The 16,198-nt window shown below is 50.2% G+C and overlaps 1 protein-coding gene across 12 annotated transcripts in view; it reads right to left on the bottom strand.

The window, feature by feature from the left end:
• The window catches only part of FARS2 (phenylalanyl-tRNA synthetase 2, mitochondrial), a 305,944-nt gene that overhangs the window by 83,460 nt on the left and 206,286 nt on the right, over positions 1–16,198 (bottom strand). Inside the window, exons 8-9 of one of the 12 annotated variants that reach the window (XM_024983445.2) lie at positions 6,415–6,523; positions 1–5,415 (exon numbers count right to left, since the gene is read on the bottom strand). The exon at positions 1–5,415 is cut by the window's left edge and continues 24,861 nt beyond it. In XM_024983445.2, the coding sequence (XP_024839213.1) occupies positions 6,448–6,523 (76 nt within the window). In that variant the 3' untranslated portion in view covers positions 1–5,415; positions 6,415–6,447. 12 annotated transcript variants of the gene reach the window in all.

A 16,198-nucleotide genomic window follows, 5' to 3' on the forward strand; every position in this document is an offset into this window, starting at 1 on the left:
GCATATCAGCCAGGTCTGTCTGCTTCCTACGGTCTCTACAGCATGTGCGCACAGTAGGCATTCAACTGAACCAGCAAACAAATGAACTAGAGGTGCAGAGGGTGACCGACCGAGCAGCATCCAGGGCCGGGCTGGGGAGGGTGCACTCTCTCTAGACGGGTCCTCTCGGTTCTGAGCACAGGGCAGGTCCACCAGCCGGCCCTCCTCCAGAACCACTCATTCCAGACATGCCTCAACTGAGGAGGAAGAAAGGGAAGGAGGAGGCAATAAGTCCGATAGGACTTCTAGCCGAGTGTAAGGTGTAACTGCCCCCGAGAGGGAACATTTGAAAGTTCGTTCGATGAACTAGTGCACGGCGTGCCTGTGAACACCTTGGGAGGACTCGGCAGGACTGGAGTGCTGTCTTCGATGCACTGTGTCATTCTTAGTCACCTCACAGGTTCTTAGACACATCTCTGTTCTCGGTTCTTCACATGCCTGTCTCCTTCAACTAGACGATAAATCACTTGAAGGCAAGGACCTGATTCTCTCCCTTGGGCACGTGGCACCGAAGAAAGGCTGGTGCCCAGCACAGCTCAGGCACCGGAGTGTTCTTTGACGAGTGACTCACAGAAGAAGAAATGATTGGATAAGCGGAAAGACAGGCATCAAGAACAAAGATGCCTACTTGACAACTGCATCAAGGGACTGAAACAGCATCTACTGGCTAACTGCATGACCCTGACCCAGGACACGTTAGTGGAGAGGATGCGGACAGCTCACTTCTGTAATTACCTGTTTACCTGACCGTCACCTCTCTAAGCTGTGTGCTCCCCGAGGATGGCAGGGCTTTTGGCCTTCGTGCTGAGTGGACGTGATTTTATCTGTCTTTGTGCTGAGTGGCTGTGAGTGATCACAACCCCTTTAATTTAGTTACTAAATGGATCCAAGTCCAATCCCAGCTCTTGGACTAACTATCAGGGTTGGTACTGGCTGGAAAAGCCTTGTCTTTAGGGCTCTAAGGCCTCAGGGGTGAAATGCTACAGTACGATGACATGATTGCTCTACCTTGAGCATCTAATGAACCTGCTATCAACTGTCCGAACAAGTGAAGGGCCGGGGACAGCCTGGGCCTAAGCGAGTGTACTGATCACAGTGAATCACAAGCTACGTCAGCAATCCTGCCCACTGCTAATCCTAGCAGGCACTGCTCCCAAGGATCAGGGTAAAGGTCAAGGAACTGTAGCCTAATACGGGCAATCTGCATGGAAGTCTCCCAGTATATTGCAAACCATTATCAGGAACAATTACAAAACAGGGGTGAGCATCAGAGCCAAGTAACTTGGCAGCTCAGGGGGCAGTAATTCAAATAAAAAATAACCCCGATCTGAAGCTGGATGTGAACATATATAAAATATTGATATAATCAGCATCTCTGAGAAGGATGAGTAAACAATGTGACATGAATTTAAAATTATCTAATAACCCGGTTTTATCTTAGGGGAGGAAATGTTTGATTTTTCCCGAAATGCATCTCTTGAAAATTTGTGGCAGAAATTCCAGTCATGTATTTGGCTAACAATGTATCTATCTCAATCTGGAAAAACTGAGCTCTTTAATGCAAAATTCTCGGCAACTTCCCTCCAGTTTATACCATGTAAACGCCACCTTGGCTCTGACAACAAAGCCCGTACTAAGCACTTGTCAAGGAAGCAAGCGTGCAGTAGAGAAGCACTGAAGTGAAACGCAGTTCAGTGCCTCACCCCCTTCAAGTCTCCACCTTTTATGCTTTTTTGGTTTTTAATTACTGGGGACAAAAATCTTTCAAAAAATGCATTAATACTTCCAGTCCCTGCAGAGTAAGAACTTAGCAACAGTGATAATCACCCGTGTTTGCGTGCATGGTAAGTCGCTTCAGTCATGCCTGACTCTTTGCCACCCCATGGACTGTAGCCCGCCAGGCTCCTCTGTCCATGGGATTCTCCAGGCAAGGATGCTGGAGCGGGTTGCCATTTCCTTCTCCAGGGGAGCTTCCCCACCCCGGGATGGAATGCGCGTCTCTTATGTCTCCTGCATCGGCAGGCGGGCTCTTTTCCACTGGCGCCACTGGGGAAGCCCAACCACCCGCGTTGACTGAGCGCTTATTTTGTGCCAGGCACCCTCCTAAGTGCTTCCGTGTGTTAATCTACGTGGTCATCACAACAGCGCTGAGGCAGACACTGCTGGCGTTCATTCCTCATCTCTCAGGTACAGACACTGAGAGATGGGCACCACGGCTCATAAGTGGTGACACGCAGATCTGAACTCAGGCAGCCCGCCTCCAAACCCACCCTCTTAACCACAACTTGACACTAAGCCTGTTAAGCTAATGATCATAATGTAAACTTTTACTAAAGACCGACAGCTATATACAATTGTGAACATCAAACTTTGAAAATGGCCATGCTCGCTTTCAGTATTCTCCAGTTTAAAAAAAACCTTAATGCGGTTCAGGCTTCATGCAGCTGAAAGCGTGTGAATCCTGACAGGGCACAAATACACCCAAGCCCCTCTGTAGCCAGAACCTCATTTCCAGGGGCCAAGGACTCCCGAACAGCACAACTCCAGGGCCAGCTCTACAGAAGCCACTTATCCGATCCTCATGGTGAAAAGCTCCGGGCCCCAGGGAGCTTCTGTCAGGAGGGCGGATATTTAAGGATTCCCACATCCAGTCTCCCATGCCATTGCCTCTTCTGAGCTTGACTGGGAGACCCCATCAGTGCAGCCAAGGGGAAACAGCCTTTCAAAGCCCCAGGCAACCCTGCACTCATGTGTGGCCGGGGGACCTAAGCTCTGGGCCCTCCTTTAGACAAAGGCTCTCATCTCAGAAGATGCAGGCAGCAGTTCTTCAACCAATTCATCAATATATACGCTTTGACATTAGGCTTCCCTGGTGGCTCAGCTGGTAAAGAATCCACCTGCAATTCAGAAGACTCGGGTTTGATCCCTGGGTTGGGAAGGTCTCTTGGAGAAGGACATGGCAACCCACTCTAGTATTCTTGGAGAATCCCATGGACAGAGGAGCCTGGCGGACTACAGTTCATGGGGTCGCAAAGACTTGGACACAACTGAGGCAAATGAGATGTACGTGAATAGACACAGATGCATGCCTAGACTGACTGATTAGCCGGCCTTCCCTATCTCTGAAGCAAGCAGAGACAAAAATACAAGACATGTTCAGTAAGTGGCATATGGCCTGCTTTATAAATATATACGTTTGGTCTCTCTCCTGCACACACACACAAACCCAAACTCTACCTCTCAGGGTGGGCGCCTCTTGCCCCAGATTGAGGGGCCCCAAAAGAACCTGTTAGGACCTCTGGGGCCACCATCTCCTTACCGACTGGGGGAGGCTGGTCTGTTCCCACCAATCAGGAAGCACCCTGGATGCTAGATCCTCACATGCAGCGAGGTGCTTCTAACGCCCTTCCCACCAAGGCCGGAGGTTCCTCTAAGCGTGCCAGCTACGCCCTGGGTCCGGCCACCACTGCCTCAGTCCAGGTGCCCCACGAGGCCCAAAGGCGTCAACAAGCACAGATCAGAAGCCTCTGTCCACAGCGTCCCCCACTGTCCTCTTCTTTGCTGGACGTCAGTGACAGACAACAAAAGGGCCGATGGGTGGCTGGACGACGCTGAGGAAAGCAGTCAGTCAACATGGCCACGCGGTGACCTTTGTACATGAGGGGAGCCTTGAAGGAGAAAGGAAAACTAACACAGATGGCATATTCAAAAGCAGAGGCGTTACTTTGCCAACAAAGGTCCATCTAGTCAAAGCTATGGTTTTTCCAGTGGTCATGTATGGATGTGAGAGTTGGACTGTGAAGAAAGCTGAGTGCCGAAGAATTGATGCTTTTGAATTGTGGTGTTGGAGAAGACTCTTGAGAGTCCCTTGGACTGCAAGGAGATCCAACCAGTCCATTCTGAAGGAGATCAGTCCTGGGTGTTCATTGGAAGGACTGATGCTGAAGATGAAACTCCAATACTTTGGCCACGTCATGCAAAGAGTTGACTCATTGGAAAAGACTCTGATGCTGGGAGGGATTGGGGGCAAGAGGACAAGGGGACGACAGAGGATGAGATGGCTGGATGGCATCACCGACTCGGTGGACGTGAGTTTGAATGAACTCTGGGAGTTGGTGATGGACAGGGAGGCCTGGCGTGCTGCGATTCATGGGTCGCAAAGAGTCGGACACGACTGAGTGACTGAACTGAACACTTATTGAATTCCTAGGAAGAGGGAACTATTTTATAACAGTCTTGCAGATCTTCCTTTCTGAAATTTGGTTGTTATTTTTATCTGCATATATTTGAAGAGTCAAATATTTCTGCAGGCTTGTTGTGAAAGGCAGCGGCCCCCAGCACAGTCCTCCGGTGGGCTCCTGGAGTCTCCAGCTCGTGTGCTTGATCAGCTCCCAAATTTACATTTGCTGATGTGTCCCCCACCCCTGCCCCATTCACCTGGTCCTTGATTAATTTATGCCTCAAAAAAAAAAAACCCAAAAACCCCAAACCCTTTACTGTTACTGTCAGAACATCCTGAGAGGTAACCAAGGCTAATGCTTGTGTTCAATCTGCCACCTTTAATCAAAAGCCTATTAACTTTATTCCTTACGAAAGGTGACTGGTGCACCAGGAGAGGGTGAGTCGTGTGTCGAAGGTCACGGACCCAGGACGAAAAGGATGAGAACCCAATATCAGGTCTGCCTGACCCTGAGGCCCCAGCCTCTGCAGGAGAGCTTGACACACCCCCGGGGGCACGGGGCCCCTGTGCTGGACTACCGCCCCCCGAAATTGGCAGCAGCATGCAAACCCCAGCCCGGGGAGATCCAGCTGGCTCTCCGTGTCTCCTGTCACCACTTCCCATTCCACGCCTGGTCCTGAAAGCCCCTCATTGTCGCCCCTGAATCCCACCCACAGACCAGGCTCTGCCCTCTGCCCTCAGTTTGCAGGGGCTGCTAACAGGGAAGGGAATGGTTCCAGTGGTGGGGGCCGGGGGACTTGCCTAATAGTCAGGATGCTGACTGTATCCTCTTCCAGCGATCAAGGCTTCTGGGAATTCAAAAAAAACGCCTTCTCAGAAAATGTCTGAGAAGGCATTTTTATTTTTTTTTTAACCAAACCAGAACGGCAGGAGAGGGACACTTTCAGGTCTCATCGCCGACGGTCATCACTGATCAACCCCAGACACCGTGTGATGACCTTGTTCTGCGGGTCGCAAGCAGGTCAAGCCCTTCTCTACAGCGAGTGGCTATGAGCACGGGCTCTAGAGTCACGCAGCCTGGTGTTCAGATCTCAGCTCTTCGTGTGGACTTGGGCAAGTTATGAAAGCTCTCCAGCCTGGCTTTCTCATCCATAACATGGTATTAGTAATAGTCATGCACACGCTTTATGGAGATGCTGTTGGTTTAAATGAGATAATGTATGTTACATATTAATTACAATACGCATACATAGGCACAGTGCATACCTCATATTTTATTTTTCCTGCTATTACCACGTTCAAGAAATGTTTATGCACAAGAGAAAAATGTAACTACATATGACGACGGATGTGAACTGGTTTTACTGCAGTGATCGTTCTGCAATATACACCAACATGGAATCACTGTCGGGTTACACCTGAGACTAACATAATGCTGTATGTCAATTATACCTCAATTAGAAAAAACCGTTATGCCACAAATTTACTGACGACTTATCAAAGCATCCGGAGAAGGCAATGGCCTTCTCAAAGCATCAACTAGCATCAACAACTATGGCCTTATCAAAGCATCAACTACGTTCAGAGAGTAGAGCTACACTTAAAAAAAAAGGTATCTGGCCGCACTGGGTCTCAGTTGCAGCCCTTGGGCTCTTCAGTTGCGGCAGGTAAGACTGAACCCGGGCCCTCTGCATCGGGAACATGGGGTCTTAGTCGCTGGACAGCCACGCAAGTCCCGAGGGGTGTGTGTTAGACTTTGCAGAGGATCCAAGAATGAGCAAAACTCAGCTCTATCTTTAAATGGTCTGAGGCCAGGTGCCAGGTGGGGTGAACGGCACAGGTATCCCGTACGGCGTTATCAGGAAGGGAGCCGGGGAGCCGGCAGGCACAGCGTAGGCCCCGCAGGGAGCCTCAGGTCCCCGGAGGCTGGCCTTCGTGTTCCTAGGCCGTTTCCAACCACTCAAATCTCCCAAATGATATGTCCCAGGGACAGAAACTTCGGTTATGTAAGAGCATGAGATGATGCAAGCCACTTGAAGGATACCGGAGATAAATGATCTATTTATATTTTTATGCTGAAGACATAAATAGAAAGAAAAAAAAAAAACACAGCACCCAAAGAAACATTCCTTAAAATAGATGGAGAGCATGGTTGAGAGATGCATGCACAGAACAAATAGATGCTAACCACATACCTTTCCACATCAGCCAGAACTCCGCAGGACTGGTTAATTCAAGGAGGCTTGCCGAGCACCGCCGCAGCGACAGCAGCTGACCCTCTGACAAACCGGGACGCGGTGCGCTCTGGCGGTTTTGTAAGACATTTTGTAATAAGACTGTTGAAACGGAATAATGAGGTGCTCCGAAATCCCAGCCCTGACTACAAACCCACAGGCATCATGAATCTACAGCACAGTGTTATTTTATGCAGCACATATCCCCTCAGCAGGGATGGGCTGGTACCCGCTGAGTGCCAGGGGCCGTGTGGGCCCAGGGATGGGGCAGAGAAGGACCAAGATCTTATCCCCAAAGTAATGCCTCAGTGTTAGTTTGGACACTAAACATGCTCATGAAGACTACTGCCATATAACAACCAAAACAATGACATAAAGAAAATTACTCAACGGTAGCGGACCTGAATGATATACCTCAAATAGAGTCGGGTAAAGAAAACCCCCAAATCTAACCTAAAAGGATTTGAATTCTTTGAGGGGCAGAGAGACAGAAAAAAGAAAGACGGGAGTGGGGTGGGGGGGGAGTCAAAGATTAAGAAAGAAATGATCAGAAGTAGGTGAGGGAGGTCTGGCCCTCACGAAGCAGGGACCCTTGTTGGCAACCCCAAGCCCTGCTCCCGCACTGCAGCCTGTGGACGACCCCCTGCCTGGGAGGGAAGGCGGGGCCCTGCCTCAGGAACCCTGCACCACCCCCCTGCCCCCGCCCCGCCAAGAGGAGCCTCCCCAGACGGCTGTGATCTGAACCCAGGCTGTCTGGCTCCCCACTTCAAGCTCTTAACCATCAGCTCACGAGCTAACTGCAGGAGTGGCCAAAAGGTGGGGACGGGGGGACCCTGGCGGTCTGTTTGGGTCACACGTGATGTGCAGGCACCATCCCCGGTGGTTCCATGGAGGCTGGAGCGCACGCTTCTGTTCTCCCCAGCACCTCCCCACCCGCTCCTCACACAGGGAAACGTCAGGCTTCACCCTGAGCCCACTGCTGTTCTCCTGGACTCACGTGTCCTGCCTCAGGCACAGGGACCAGCTTCCTAACGTTCTGAACGAGGAGGCGTGATCTGGGTAAGTGGGACAGAACGGCACACGTTTCTCATGCTGATGCAGAAATCAGAGGTGACTGATCAAGTGCTAAAAGGTCTAACCCTAGTCAGCACGCGTGCAGGCCAGGCTGGCAAACGGACACACGCTCTGTCTTTCCTACCTGTGACAATTCCATTTTATTTTGAGGACTGTGTTAAATTTCAAATATTCCCTCTCATCTTCTTGGCTTACTTTGAACCAAGGCAGTCAACCAATACACTCTGATGACATGCTAGGTGCTGAACACTCTGCTAAGGGTACAAAGATTAACACTGTTAGTCGCTCAGCTGTGTCCGACTCTTTATAACCCCATGGACTGTACCCCGCCAGGCTCCTCTGTCCAGGGGATTCTCCAGGCAAGAATACTGCAGTGGGTTTCCATTCCCTTCTCTCCAGGGGATCTTCCCAACCCAACCCACGGATCACACCCAGGACTCCTGCATTGCAGGCAGATTCTTTACTGTCTGAGCCACCATGGGTGAAGAAGAAGCCCTTGGTCCCGACCAGCAAGGAGGAAAGAAGAGGCAGGAATAGAGTCCTGCTTGGAATGGGATGAGGGTGAAGACCCTCCTGGGTAAAAGAGTAGCTGCCTGTACCCTTCCTACTGTGGGTGAGGAACACAGCAAACCAAACCAAACCAAAGTACATCGGGGTCCATATCTTCACTGCATGGTACCTACCTATCAGATTTGCCAGCGCTGACCACAAGCAGAGGAAACGTGGAGGCTCCCTCGCCTCTCCAGAGGCATCTCTGCTGAATGTGTTTACAGGGGGCCAGGAACACCGTACCGAGTTTAGTAAACAGATTCATAATCCAACTCCTCCTAGGTAAAGACTTCCTCTTCCCTAGAGCAGAGGCACCCTGGAAAGGCTGGAGTGGACAGGGAGACAGAAGACCCCACCTCCACTTCAGAGCCAGGAAGCGGATTCCCAGGGTTCGGGGACGTGTCCAGGGCCACACGGCTGGTGATGGCTGTGCCCCTGCAGCCAGACGTATCCGTCCCTAACCTAAGTCTCCTCTCGACGCTGTAGCCCCCATTTGTAGGGCAGCAGGGAACACGTTTGGAGAGGCAATGGCACCCCACTCCAGTACTCTTGCCTGGAGAGTCCCACGGATGGAGGAGCCTGGTGGGCTGCAGTCCATGGGGTCGCTAGGAGTCAGACACGACTGAGCGACTTCGCTTTTACTTTTCACTTTCATGCACTGGAGAAGGAAATGGCAACCCACTCCAGTGTTCTTGCCTGGAGAATCCCAGGGACGGGGGAGCCTGGTGGCTGCCGTCTGTGGGGTCACACAGAGTCGGACACGACTGAAGTGACTTAGCAGAGCGTAGCATAGGGAACACGTTCCAAGGACAGCGAGAGGCTGTGGACGTAAGCGTGACATTAAAAGTCAGAATTAAGGGCATCAGGCAACTCCGAGAAAACCTTCCCGCTCTTACCCGTGTCTCCCCACTGCTACTCTGCATGAGAACTCCCCCTCATATCAATCCACCAAACCACGAGGCTTTGGACCAGGTGGACCTGAGAACAGGACAGCCTCCTTGCAGCGACCTATTCCCGACCCTCCTTCAGCTGGTGCGTAAAAAACATGCTGAAGACTCCTCACGCTTTGAATGAAGTGTGAAAAGATCAAAGGCCACGGGGCGCTAAAAATGAGAGCCCAGAAAAGGCTCTTTGTGGCACTGCGTGGTTTGTTAATCCTACAGCCAATGGTAACGTGTGAGGCCAGGCAGTTAGTTTCAATACTTCACACGCGCTGATTTTTTAAAGCATCAGATCAATTCTATGCAGCCCTCTGTGCCAGACGCACATGTGCCGAGACAAAGGGCCGATCTGACAGGACCGAATCCCCCGGGGTCTCAGGGCCCCTCCGACTTGAAAGCCTCCACAGCCGCCAGCTTCCTTTCTGCTGCAGGTTCACACCCGTGGAGGAGACGTCAGAGGATGGTGAAGCAGGAAAATGATGCCCTGGCCCTGAACAAAAGGCACGTCTGCCGTCCAGCTGGGACCCTGGTCCCCCGGGATGGACAGGCAAAGCGGGCTGGAGCACGGGGGCTGTGTGGGGACCCTGGAGGAGCCTGGTCCGCCCTCCTCCTCCCCTGGGGCTTCCTAATGGCTTTACACACTCCTCCTCTGAGGCATTATTCAAATCAACCCCACAACTCAGGTTCCTTTGCTTGTGGCTCTAATTGAATAAATCTAACATATCAACAGACGCACTGGCCCAGAGCCTTGGCCAGATTCCCCCTTGGATGTAACAGCCCATTCTGGCTGTTTCATCTGAGCCTGCGAGCGGGGAGGGGCACCCCAGGCAGCCCCCATCTACATATGTGCAGTATGTATGTACATATATGTACATATGTAGTATAGAGGGCAGCCCCCATCTACACATGCATAATATGTATATATATATGTGTGTGTGTATAGAGGGCAGTGGTCTCCTGCATTGCGGTCAGACGCTTTACCATCTGAGCCACCAGGGAAGCCTCTACATATGCATAGTTGGTATATGTATGTGGTACAAACGGCAGCCTCCATCTACATATGTATAGTATGTATATATATGTGTGTATAGAGGGCAGCCCCCCATCTACATATGCATAGTATGTATATATATGTGTGTATAGAGGGCAGCCCCCCATCTACATATGCATAGTATGTATATATATGTGTGTATAGAGGGCAGCCCCCCATCTACATATGCATAGCATGTATATATATGTGTGTATAGAGGGCAGCCCCCGTCTACATATGCATAGCATGTATATATATGTGTGTATAGAGGGCAGCCCCCCATCTACATATGCATAGTATGTATATATATGTGTGTATAGAGGGCAGCCCCCCATCTACATATGCATAGTATGTATATATATGTGTGTATAGAGGGCAGCCCCCGTCTACATATGCATAGCATGTATATATATGTGTGTATAGAGGGCAGCCCCCCGTCCTACAGCAGAGGCAGGATGACTGCCCTCCACTCTCTCAGTTAATATTTACTCATGGGTGAAAGGTCTGCAGGAGAATCTGAGAACTGAAGCATCTTCGAAGGTGGGGAGGGTACCTTAGCCAAGTCGGTTTTTAATGCAAAGATGTTCAGAAAGGGGCTGTTCTGTGCCTAACACGCACTGCTTCAGAGCCCTAAGAGCTGAGTCAGCGGAGAGTCTGTTGAGTCTGTTTTCATTAAGAGGACCTGAGTTTGCAGCTATTCCCATTGGTAAACATATTCAGGGAACCAGTCACTAAAATAAACCTGCCATTCATTTGAGCTTCTTTCAGTCCTTTTGCAGAGGGTAAAAATTTTTAAAACTGTATCATTACCTACTGGGAGTGGGAATGCAGGTCATCACGTGAGCAAGCCATTGACGCTGGGTTTAAAACTGGAAGATCAGACGCTGGCACCTCCAAGCTCCTCTCTGGGGAGGGTGCCGCCTGGAGAGGGTGCTTTCAAGGGAATCATGTGGCTGAACAGCCAAGCTCACAGAGGCCACCCTGCTGACATCCTGCCAGCCACCTGAGAGCAGGGCTAAAGCGCACAGCTGGCCCCTCTCAGGGGAGGGAAGGGGCAGCCACGGGGGGCTCTCCTGTGACACAGGGCTGAGGGCTCCGGTCTCGTCGGCCAACGGGACAGCCTTCTCTTCCCGGGCACTACCCCACGGTCAGACTCTCGCCATAAAGAAGGCTTCTGCTCTTCCCTGTGCGTGTGTTTTTATTATATTTTCCTCACATATTCTTTTTTAAATTATTTTTTTTATTTGAACCATTTTTTTAAGTCTTTTACTGAATTTGTTACAATACTGCTTCTGTTCTATGGGTTTTTTGTTTTTTGGCCATGAGGCATGTGGGATCTTAGCTTCCCAACCAGGGCTCAAAACCGCACCCCCTGCACCGGAAGGGCGAAGTCTTCAACATCGGACCCCAGGGAAGCCCCTCGTCACACATCCTCAAGAGTCTAGGAACTCGTTCCCATCCAGCAAGCGCTGGGGGTCACAGACCTCCTCTTGCCTGCACAGACCCTACGTAGTCCTCGCCACCCCAGTGACCCCACCACCCACTGGCCCTCGCCACCTCTTGCTGTGCCTTTCTTTCACAGGCAGAATCGTTCCCAGTCTTTGACCTCCCTTCCCGGGCCCCTGGGTCCCTTCTTGGACTAACGAAGCCCAGGTTCAACTACCGTGTGGGCTAGAGAGTCTGCACCTAGCAGTCCGTGCTGAAAACTGAGCCCTGACCACCAGGACACAGGGCGAGAAGAGGGTTTAGCAGCCCACACGTCTGTGTGCTGCCAGAACAAACGCTTTCACTGGAGCCAGCTGGTCGCCCTGCCTCAGTGGCCATCGTTACATCGTCAACACTGCCCCAAAGAGTGGGCATGTGTTCACTGGCAGCGGGACGAGGGTGAATGGAGGTTGACATCCCTACGAGGGGCACGAGCTTATGAAACAGCCCTCAACCTGGGCATTTCAGCGCCTGGGTGAGATTTTCCCTTCTTACCTTCCTCTTCTGCCCCTCTGATCTCACATCTTGCTTCTAATCAGAGCTCAGAGGAAACACATGTAAGGTAATTACTCCTGAGCACGCTGTGGAAGTGCTCACTGATTAGAAATCATTTTCAGAGGGAACGCTGTGACACAAGAGTTTTGATCAAAGCTGGGTTATTACTTCGGTTCTTTGTCTCACCCATGGACACTTGCTCCCCATTCCTGGAAGAAAATTTGTGTGTGCATGAAGGTAGATCATAAGGGAGCTGAGAGTTTTTCTTAGAGTGGAGCTATTTGTTTCATTCATTAGTCTAAAATATTTCTCTAAAAAGCCATTCATCAAGCCTTTTCCCCTAAAGCCTATGCTCTGAGCTCATAACGGCATTGCCTTCAGTACCATCTCCCTGGGAGGAAGTCAAGCTTAGGTTGAGATGCTCTGCAGGGTGAGACCCAAGCAAGGTCAGGGTGAACGCGCCTGTCCAGGCTGCTGAGAGCGACTGTCGCGAGGATGCAGAGAGCCCTCTGAAGACGTGACTGGGCTGCGGGGGGCTCGGGGTACCCGATGTGTTTACCCGCGGGCCCATCTTCCTGTGCTGGCCTCTTGAGTGATAAGCACTGGCACGGTCCAGGCCTTCAGGAACTGGCTGCTTTTAAGTTGTTCACAACTGTGCAAATTTACTCTCGTATCTCGCCCTGGAGGGCAGGCATCCAAGGTCGGCGACAGAAGCTGGAGGAAGATGCAAAGGAGGAAGTTCTATTTTTTTTCTTTTTTTTTTGACATTTAAAAAAATCTTCTTCCGTTCTTCCTGAGGTGCTAGGTTAGATTCTACATGCAGGGGCAAAGGCAGGATATATTATAAACCAACTCTCAGTGACTGCTTTAGATGGGGAAGGAATGACTTCAGATATTCCAAAAGGCTTTTCAAGTGAAAATAATTTGTTCAGAGTAAGAGTTCTGTCTTGGAGTAAACCATCCTTAGCCCTTAACTCCAATTAATCAGAAAGCTTAAACAACGGACAAGTGATTTTTAAAAAAGTCCTATGAGGGATTCATGTGATTCAGAAGCATATTATACATGGATCATCCTGGATCAATTATAGCTCAAGCTTTAGCCTATACTGTTCTTCATTTACAGTTTCCTATACAGGTGTCTAAAGTATGTATTTTATATGTATGTGTGTTATAATCTGGGCTTCCCTGGTGGCTCAGACGGTAAAGAATCTGGCTGCAATGCAAGAGACCTGGGTTCGATCCCTAGGTCAGGAAGATCCCCTGGAGGAGGGCATGGCAACCCATTCCAGTATTCTTGCCTGGAGAATCCCATGGACAGAGCCTGGTGGGCTACAGCCATGGGGTCGCAAACAGTCGGACATGACTGAATTGACTTAGCATGCACACTTCATGGTGGGGAGGGGGAGAAACAGCCAACACCCAGATTTGATTTGGTTTTTCTGCAAGATATGAAGCAATGCAAAAGCTGCTGTGTCTCCTTTAAGTCCTGCCATGACCACCCAACAGCTGTGTGACCTCAGGCCAGTGACTTAAACTCTCCAAGCCTGAACCCTCCCCCTGTACCAGCATATAAAACGGTAGCTCACACAGAACAGGTACTCAATAGCCCCTGCATCTGCATGCGCGTGTGTGCGCACCCACCCACCCACACACACATACACTTCACCCTAATTAAATTGCCCACGTAGGATTATAAGAACACACTTGAAAGACACACAGTCATGAAAAAGCTCAACGTTATCTTGGGGATATAACCTTTAAAAACTCAGTCCAAGAGTGAAGCGGATAGCAGTAAAATAGAGAATGACTTAAAAAAAAAAGGATTATTCAGAAACCCACCAGATGATTTGAGAGTTGATTAGAGACAAGTTATCTGAGGAAAGTACGCGACCCTTGGGCAGTCTGCTCGGAACAAGGGGAAGAAACCAAGTGAGGCTTCAGAGAGCCCTGTTGCAGCCCGACGCCCGGCCTGCAGAGCAGACAACGGTGCAGGCGCCGCCCACGGCAGTCACAGTGAGGGACAGGCTGGCCCTCAGAGACCCTGCCTGACAGTCGGTGAAATCCACAAGTCCACACCTCCTCACGGCCCTACACCTCACGGGCACTGCTCTCACTGACCCATCTGCAAATAAAGAACCAGACGTCCAGTAAAGAAGAGAGGGAAGGTAGATCTGATACCCAATTTACAACATAACGTGGCCTTTCCCAGGCACCCCAGAGCTTCCTACAGGCATGTCTGCAAATGGTTGGATGAACTCTGAGCCAGTTCATTCTACCTAAGCAAGAAGAACCAACCTACTTTGCATTCCTGAAAATCCCCAAAGATACTCCGAATACACCTGACGGGATTCCCAGGTGAGAACAAACCTTCATGAGTGCTCTAAATGCGGAGTACAAACATTGTAATATTTCATATGCAAATTCCAGTAATGACTGAGAACAATACAAGCGTGCGTGCGATAGGATAACATACCCACGACAGGACAGGAGACACACAGACGGAGCGCCAGCCCCTGGGAACACGTCCACAGCCACACGAGGCTGAAGGACATGTGTTAAAATTAAAAATGCAATCATTCTGCTTTTGTAAAAAAAAGCTGGATGTGCTTCTATGAACCTCCTTTCAATTTTAGACTTTTATGTCGCTGCTATCAAGGCAGATTTATGACACCAGGTTTTTAGATGACGAACCAGTGGCTTGTCCAGATGAGAGAGAAGGCAGGCGAGGATGCAGGTGAGAACAATGGTGAGCGCTCCCTAGAGAGATGTCATGAGGAAGCGGGGTTTCATCCTGAGGTGCATGGCTCCGCAGGCAGCCTCACCGCTGCACGTTCTGCCCAGGGAGGCCCCAGCGTGCCCAGTGCCCTCGGGCCCCTGCATGAGTCGCCCGTTCACGCTGCAGGGAATTTTATAAATTGGTGTAACAATAGACATCTAAAATAGACATCTAATAGTTGATGTGCTCTGGAGACTACTTTATCATGAAATAGATTTTAAAACACCAATAGAGGATGGCAGAATTGTGCCACCTCCTAAAAATGACCAGTATCCCTTGTTTCATGAACACTGACAGCAACGATCTTCCAGTCATCGACTTCACCAGATCAGCTGCGTGCTGAATTCCAAATCAGAAAACAAAGTGTTGGAATGAAGACTCTACAGGATGCACTTCTGGCCTGAATCTCATCTGAGTAACACAGACGCTGGGCCTGCCCCAGAATGGAAATCTCATCAGATACTGCCTTACAAACAGATGTGCTGGCTGCAAGGTCCGGCATTCCTTCCCATTTTCTCTATCAATAACGTCACACAGCCTACATCCTAGAGAATTTATTGTGCTCAGAAAAAGAAGTATACTGCAACTTCTTCTGACGGTGTTAAAAAAATTCCTTCTCAGATCTCAAAGCCCATCACACGTTTTTTTTCTTTCCTGATATCCTCAACTTTCTTTCCTGGTCTTCCAATCCAAAACAATTAGACCTTATGAAAGCAGCTTTGTCGTTCATGTTCATCAAACAACTCAGGTGTCTCTTCTGAGCATGAGCCTAACTACACACGTAGCGTAACACACAACCTTCCAACGGGAGCTCTGCCGTTCCTGGCGTATAGTCAGTGCTCACTTCCAGCTACGATGAGTTTCTCCCAGAAGAAAAGCCAGCGCTAGGATTTCGCCACCACCGCCAGCAGCAGTTAAAACTATACCCGTACACGCCAGCTCCTGCAAAGGAACGTGTAAGGTAGGTTCTGACATTAATTCTGTTTTAAAGACAAACTCAGAGAGAGAGAGCAACTTAAAGTCCCACTGGTGACAAAGCCAAAACCTGAACTCGGGGCAGCTGAGAGGGCCCACGTGCTGTTCCGCGAGGCCTGCCGGCCCCTGTGACACACGGTCCACTCCTCCTGGGACACGTCAAGAAATGAGACAGAATACGACACAACCACATCATGCGTCCGCTGCAGGAAGACCGAGCTCCAGGGACCACGAGCAGTCTCAGGAGGGCGACGACACCCGAGAGGGCCCCTCCGCTCACATCCAGCGGGGGCTGTTTAAACTGCTTCTCCACCAAACACTCCCGTGTGATATTTAACAGAAACGGTTGCCTTCTCTTAACTGGGGGACGGGTGGAGAGGCTGATTTTAAAAACATAATGCAAAGGCCCAACTGATAAAC

Source organism: Bos taurus, chromosome 23 (genome assembly GCF_002263795.3).
Source record: "Bos taurus isolate L1 Dominette 01449 registration number 42190680 breed Hereford chromosome 23, ARS-UCD2.0, whole genome shotgun sequence".
Taxonomy (NCBI): domain Eukaryota; kingdom Metazoa; phylum Chordata; class Mammalia; order Artiodactyla; family Bovidae; genus Bos; species Bos taurus.